The sequence below is a fragment of the Protobothrops mucrosquamatus genome, unplaced genomic scaffold (assembly GCF_001527695.2).
Source record: "Protobothrops mucrosquamatus isolate PMUCROS unplaced genomic scaffold, P.Mucros_1.0 scaffold1, whole genome shotgun sequence".
Lineage (NCBI taxonomy): Eukaryota > Metazoa > Chordata > Lepidosauria > Squamata > Viperidae > Protobothrops > Protobothrops mucrosquamatus.
Genome location: NW_015386388.1, coordinates 3,262,743 through 3,269,955, shown reverse-complemented (window position 1 = coordinate 3,269,955; position 7,213 = coordinate 3,262,743). Strand labels below are relative to the sequence as shown.

Below are 7,213 nucleotides of genomic sequence, written 5' to 3'. Positions count from 1 at the left end.
AGCACTTTATAATTGTCAGTATCAGTAGTAATATTGTTATACTTTATTAACAATCAGCAATAAACCACTTGCCAAATTCTAAGAGAGTCTCTCCTCTCTTCCCAAAAACTTTCGAAATCTTACAAGATCTTGAAATCTTGCTATACTTCACGTGACTTGGGAAGCACATTTGAGCTGTCATGTCATCTTGCACGATGGCTCCAAGGGTTGGAGAAAGTTGCCAGTCAGTAGACAAGTGATTGCCAGAGCCTGAGGTTGGCACTGGGCAGCTTTATCCAGGACCAGGTCATTGTGATCAGGTTTGAGAATTAGGAATTTTCCATGTATCGTGTACTTTTTTTACATTTAATCAAACAAGAGGAAATTATCTTCCTTTTAGTACTTGATGACTGATCTAATATCTGGAGAGGAAGCTTTAAGGACATAGAGTTAGACTGGGTTATGGCTCAACTTTAGATTAGCTTATTGGTTCAAGCACTAAGCACTTCAACTTTGATAAAAAATATTGTCACTATAAATAGGAAGATGAAAACCCCAAAGTGATCACTATCTGTTCACATAATTAACTTCTAGTTTCCTCCCTTTTAGATCCATGTAGAATAATTTTTGAAGCTGCATACATTATAGTGCATATAACTCCCACATTGCCATTTAGGTGTCCTTTTACGTTCTGGAATATGTTTCATTACAAAATCTGTTAATATTTGTTAACAAGAAGTACCTATTTTACTTAGATTCTCTGGAACAGAAGAAATGTTTCAGATGTGTTGCTGTTTCCTGAGAAGTGTTAAAAGAGTTTAATTACCTAATTGAAAAAAGTTTTCCCCCTGCTTATTTTTATATTTAGCTTCACTAGCATCCATGTGTATGCTAAGTAGTAAAACAATAGAAGTTGATGTCAGGCTCCAATCTTTAGGAACTTGAACAAATAATGCCAAAAAAATATTCCAGCCATGTTAATTTTTTCTGCAATCTCCTTTCTTAACTAACTATATGCACATCGGCAGGGGAGGGGGTAATTAAATTATATTCTTCTTAACAGAATGCATGCTTAATAATAAGAAGCCACTTCATATATCCAAGATATTGATCATCAAAATTCATCCATCCAAAATATTTTCAGTGCCCAAATGCAGCCTGAGTTTTTTTTTTAATGTTGATGTCCCATGTCTTAATCTATTAAGCTTCTAGTGTTGCCTTTTCTCTTTCTTCTTGTGTCCTAATAAAAAGCTGCAGAAGGAAAACACCCAGGTAGCAGTGCCCTTTCCCCAGATTATGCCCTCGAGATGTGTGAAAATTCAACTCATGTAGCAGTCCAACTAGTATAACCAATGTGAAACATATCTGGAAAGTATGTAAGTTGAGGAAATCTGCATTATTAAATGAACCTTTTCCTTTTGCAGCTTTTTGAAGAAATGATAGGTTAACAATCTTAACCAAATAAAAACCCATTTCCCTTTCTTACAGTAACCAGCACTGTTGATAAGAAACAGGCTAATAGCAAGCAGTCCTTAAAAGTAAAGACTATCTCGTGCTAGATGCGCCATTGCTGCTAGACATGATCAATTTTATTTTAACATAATGATATATTTGTGAAAAATCTGTTCTACCATATGGATGGTAGGTACAAAGAAAACAAACCCATCACCTTGCTAGACATCACAATAAGTAATGAGAGACACTAGCTTCTGAGCTTCAGCATTGTCAGAAATAAGCAGTAATCAACAACAGATTTTAATAATTTAACTACTGCTGTTGGATTCCTGACAAAGAGAAAGATATTGGAAATGAGGCCCTGGTGTTTTTTTTTTTTTAGCCACATTCCTTGTCTTCTTCATCTCTGCTCTCATGTAACTTCACAGTAAACTATTTGTGCTCCAAGAGGCTGATCATTCAGCCAATAATTCTCTGGCCAGGAGTGCAGTGGGGAAGCTGGGATTCAAACTGCAGCATCACTGCAAAACCAAGGGCAAGCATTTCATCTGCTTCCTGCCTCTTTCCTTCTACCCCAATCCTGCCTTTACATCATTAAAGGTATTTATAAACAATTGAGAGAAATCTGACTATTCTTTTCATAGGCTGTAGCTTAATTTTTCTGACATAGCCCTTCAATGAGCAAGTCAAACTCCCCCAATGGGACAGTTTGATGTTAAAGTGCATTTATCATCTTAAATAAATGTCGCCTTGAATCAGGCTTCTATTGTCCTTCTGAACAGAATGCTTTCCTACCAGAGAACAAATGATAAGTACCTTTTACATAGCAGTGTTGTCTGCATCTATTTTCAGTTTCTTGAGAAGAAATAATAAGATTAAATTATCATACGTTTCAGCTTCCTCTTGTCTCTTTGCAAGCCTAAAGCTGGTTACGTTTTGCTGGTTTTTGCAATCCTGTGCAATATGTGCCCCTTGAAAAGAAGAGCTCTCCTGCAATCCTAACCTGAAGATGCAGCAGAGCAAAGAAAGTGGGGTTCTCACTCTGGTATATCATATCTCACCAGAAAAAAGGAGAGGGGAAAGAAAAGACCTCCCCCGCCCCAAACTCAGTACTTGTTGATTCCAAAGATACGGACACCATGCAGCTGGGGCAACTTGGGGATCAAGACGCTCATCAAAGAGATGGTGTTGATGATGAAATGTACCCGGTCATATTTTGTGTAGAAACTGGTAAAAAAATAACTGAAAAGGAAAGTAAAGGAGTTTCAGTTTTACAATAGTGCTTAAAATACTTCAAAACATTTGTCTCTTTCCTACACAACTGGATGATACCAAAGGGGAAGAAATGCCTGGGTCTGCAATCTGATAGATGGTGACAAAAACAAAACAAAACAGGAGTCTGGTACCATCTTTTCCAACTAACACGTTTTATTAAATTGTATAAGATTTGATGAGCTTTTATCAGATGAAATGAGTTGCAGCTCATCAAACTTCATTATGCTTTTTAATAAATGTGCTAATCTGATATAAGGACTCTATTTATTAAAGGTAATCCTTGTTTAGAGACTGTCTTCTATAGTGACCATTTGCATTACGATGGTGGTGAAGAAATAATTTTCAGATCAATCCTCACATTTACAATCTTTGCAGGTCTATAAAGGAAAGCTGAAGTAAGATTGTAGTGACCAAATTGCCAATCCCAATTGTGCTAATTAAATAAAGATTACCTGTACTTCAATCATTTACAATGATTTTTGTAAATTCCAACCAAGATAGAGGAACGCTACAGCATTATAAAGTGCTCCAATAAAAAGGCCAAATAAAGATGATGTCTCAGAGTTATATGCAATTACAGGCCTATCCTGTCTACTGTGATCTTTTTAAAGAGTTGGTAGAAAAAAGAGCAATCCTACATGGTTATTGATTCTGTGTGGCTCCTGGCTAATCCTTTCCACTAGAAGGACTGAAGAAAAGCAGCAAAACAAAGTGTGCCAAAAATGTGTGCCAAAAAATTGCTGCTTGTTTTGTAATAGCTTCACTGATTCCTTCCAGTTTTGCAACCCAATCTTTCATTGTCATCTGAGCATAGAAATTGGGGCAAGAAGAAAATAGGGATTCTGAACATTTGGAAAGAACTAATGTACAAAATTGGCTACCACAAGATGGGATGAAGATGCCTACTTGAGACAAGTATTAAAAAGGGCTAGATAAACCTGAGGAAGAGAAGTTGATAAATGCTGTTGATGAACTCAGGGAAGAGACAATGTCCTCATGACTTGCCATTGGTTTCCAAATTGTCATCAGATTGGGCAATACAAAAAGCAATAATTGGTTTTCCACATCCCACTATGCTTTCATGTGGGTATTTTTGTCATTAGTGTCTTGTGCAAACCAGCGAACTATGGCTCATTAAATAAAATGTATTTAAGCATGCAAGCATGAATGCAATACATATATTGCTTCAATAAAGGAAACAGATTGCTGGATAGATAAGCCTTGATCTAATCCAGCAGGACTCTTATTTTCTTAGGCTAGATGATTTAAACTAAGGCTGTGAGCCAGGAGTTAGGAATTTGTAATATCCCCCTCCCCCATCTGCTGACCTACAACTCTTGGCAAAAGTTTCATCAGCAAGGCCAACAGAGAGGGAGGCTGGAAGATGTGGTTCCAGACTGCTCTATACCTCCCATAAACTATGAGAGATCTATGACTTAACCCATCTTGTTCTCAATGGTCTTCCATGTAACAATGCTTACATCCCCCCATTTCAGTGCAAATTGCAATACTCCCTGTATGCTGAAATTGAAAAATAGCGATAGAAGAGGATTTCCAACCACCGTCTCTTTGGTACTTACAGTACAATTGGTGTGATAGTCAAGAACTTGCGAGAAGCTGTGAGCTGCACTCCGTAGTCCATCTGTTCCCAGTGAGTGAGCAGCCGGGCCTTCCCCTGATCGGGAGTCTCAAATGGTGTTCCTTTCACAGTGTGTAAGAAAATGTACATACACTGTAAGAAAACAAAGGCTTGTTAGTTAGCAGGATTTTTTAGCTTGCTTGGCTGCATATGTTCTTTCAGACAGCAGTTTAAGTGATGAGAAAGGTGAAAATGATCTACAGTACAATATTCTTGCAATGGAAGTGACACAATAAGGGAAAGTGCTGGGGTACAGTTGAAAACTTCTGTTTCAATAAGAATTAGTGCATAATACTAGAAAATAGGATAGGCCAGTGATGGCGAACCTTTTAGAGACCGAGTGCCCAAACTGCAACTCAAAACCCACTAATGTACCGTCTGGTGCCGGGTGGGCGTGGCCCATTGGGTGGGCGTGGCTGTGGTGGTAACGGCAGACTGGGTGGGACTAAAAAGTTCAATCAATCAATTCCAACTTTGCGAGATCTTTTTTTTTTCCGTGAGAAGTTGAAATTGATTGATTGATCGAACCTTTGGGGTTTTTTTTGCACACGGCGGCGGAGGCCTAAAGTGAAAAGGTTTTATAAAACCCAGCTGAAGACCTAGGACTGGGGCGACAGCATGCGTGCCCACAGAGAGGGCTCTGAGTGCCGCCTCTGGCACCCGTGCCATAGGTTCGCCACCACTGGGATAGGCTTAATCTCATCTCAGGTTCCTAAGTTACTGACATAATGAGAAGCTATGATTTTTTTTAGTGATTGTTTCACTGCTAAAAATTGCAGCTATTTCTTAGACAGTACTACAGTATGGGTGGTCCTTGAATCCATTCATTTAACAACCATTTGAATTTACAATAATTTAAGTAAGTCCTTGCATTTATGACCGCAGCAGCTTTTCCACAGTCACATGAACAAAATTTGGGCACTTGGTAACCAGCGTATGTTTATAATAGTTGCCGTATTTTGGGATCATGTGATTGCCATCTGCAACTTTCCAAGCTGGCTTCTGACAAGCAAAGTAATTGGGCAAGCTAGATTTGTTTAACGACTGTTTGATTCATTTAATAAAAGCTTGTAAAAGCAGATACTTAACAACTGCCTTGCCTAGCAATGGAAATTCTGTTGTGTATGTAAGCGAAATACCACCCATATAAGCAACAGTTACATTTCAAGAGCTTTCTGTTTACCAATACCTTATTAAAATAAGCTAATTAGACTAAGAAGGTATAGTTGGCCAAGTTTGCTAATTGTAAAGGTTTGAGAGGATAAAGTGACAGAGATACTTAATAGTCTGGAAAATGGTATGATGAAAGCTTACCACTGAGATGATTAACATCTCATCTCTCCTAGGCCGATGTTGATGTGTGAAATATTTAGTTATTTGAATTATTTATTCAATTTATATGGCTGCCCATCCCAAACAAGTGACTCTGGAGGACAATCAGTTAAAATCAATTAAAAATATATCTTCTGTAGCTTGAGAAAAATCTGAAAAATCTGTTCTAGAACCTAAAAATCAGATGATTAACAAACTATACTGAACTTGTACTCATTATATTGTAAATATATATATATTATATTGTGTATGTGTGTGTGTGTATACACAATACATTATATTGCCATAACAAAATAAATTGAACTGATATGGTAAGGTTTCTTCAACAATGTGTTATCAGGGTTCACTGTTATCAGTTTTGTTAATAACTAAGTACAAGTAGTCTTCGTTTAGTGGCTGCCTTGTTTAGCAGCCATTCATCATGATGAGAAAGTACCTTTATGACCAATCTTCATGTTTATGATCTTTGCAGGCTGTAAACTAAAGAAAAATGGAGTAAGATCATAACACACTCAGTTTCAATTACTGACCACTTTGTTTAATTACGGAGTTGAGGGTCCCAATTAGGTCCCCATGAAACAAATTTCAAAAGCTGCAAGACTTTCACTATCTAACAAAATGAAATTCAATGATGAAAAAAGTAAGGTTCTACATTTAGGCAAGAAAAACCAAATGTACAGGTATAGTATAGGGGGTAGCTTGCTCAATAGTAGTAACTGTGAGAGGGATCTCGGAGTCTAGTGGACAATCACTTAAATATGAGCCAGCAGTGTGCTGCAGCTGCCGAAAAAGCCAACACAGTGCTAGGCTGCATTAACAGAGGGATAGAATCAAGATCACATGAAGTATTAATACCACTTTACAATGCCTTGGTAAGGCCACACTTGGAATACTGCATCCAGTTTTGGTCACCATGATATAAAAAAGATGTTGAGATTCTAGAAAGAGTACAGAGAAGAGCAACAAAGATGATTAGGGGAATGGAGGCTAAAACATATAAGGAACGGTTGCTGGAATTGGGTATGTCTAATTTAATGAAGAGAAGGATTAGGGGTGACATGATAGCAGTATTCCAATATCTCAGGGGCTGCCATAAAGAAGAGGGAGTCAAGCTATTCTCCAAAGCGCCTGAGGGCAGGACAAGAAGCAACGGATGGAAAGGGCATCGTTGGGGCGACCCCAACGATGCCCTTGACGTGATGACCCGGTGTCTGGAGGCCGTGAGAGTCTGGATGGGGAGGAACAGACTCAGGCTCAACCCGTCCAAGACCGAGTGGCTGTGGTTACCGGCGTCTCGGCATAGTCAGCTGAGTCCATCGCTGACTATAGGGGGTGAAACTTTGGCCCCCTCGGAGAGGGTACGCAACTTGGGCGTCCTCCTGGATTCGCAGCTGACGCTGGATGACCAGTTGTCGGCCGTGACCAGGGGGGCGTTTTATCAGGTACGCCTGATTCACCAGTTGCGGCCTTTTCTGGACCGGGACGCCCTACGCACGGTCACTCATGCACTTGTCACCTCCCGCCTGGACTACT

The 7,213-nt window shown here is 39.0% G+C and overlaps 1 protein-coding gene across 1 annotated transcript in view; it reads right to left on the bottom strand.

Moving 5' to 3' along the window:
* Window positions 1–1,809: 1,809 nt before the first annotated feature.
* Window positions 1,810–7,213, bottom strand: part of ORMDL3 (ORMDL sphingolipid biosynthesis regulator 3) — a 22,329-nt gene continuing 16,925 nt past the window's right edge. Inside the window, exons 5-6 of the mRNA XM_015832264.1 lie at window positions 4,290–4,441; window positions 1,810–2,676 (exon numbers count right to left, since the gene is read on the bottom strand). Of these exons, the coding sequence (XP_015687750.1) occupies window positions 2,541–2,676; window positions 4,290–4,441 (288 nt within the window). The 3' untranslated portion in view covers window positions 1,810–2,540. The remainder of the gene's footprint in view (window positions 2,677–4,289; window positions 4,442–7,213) is intronic.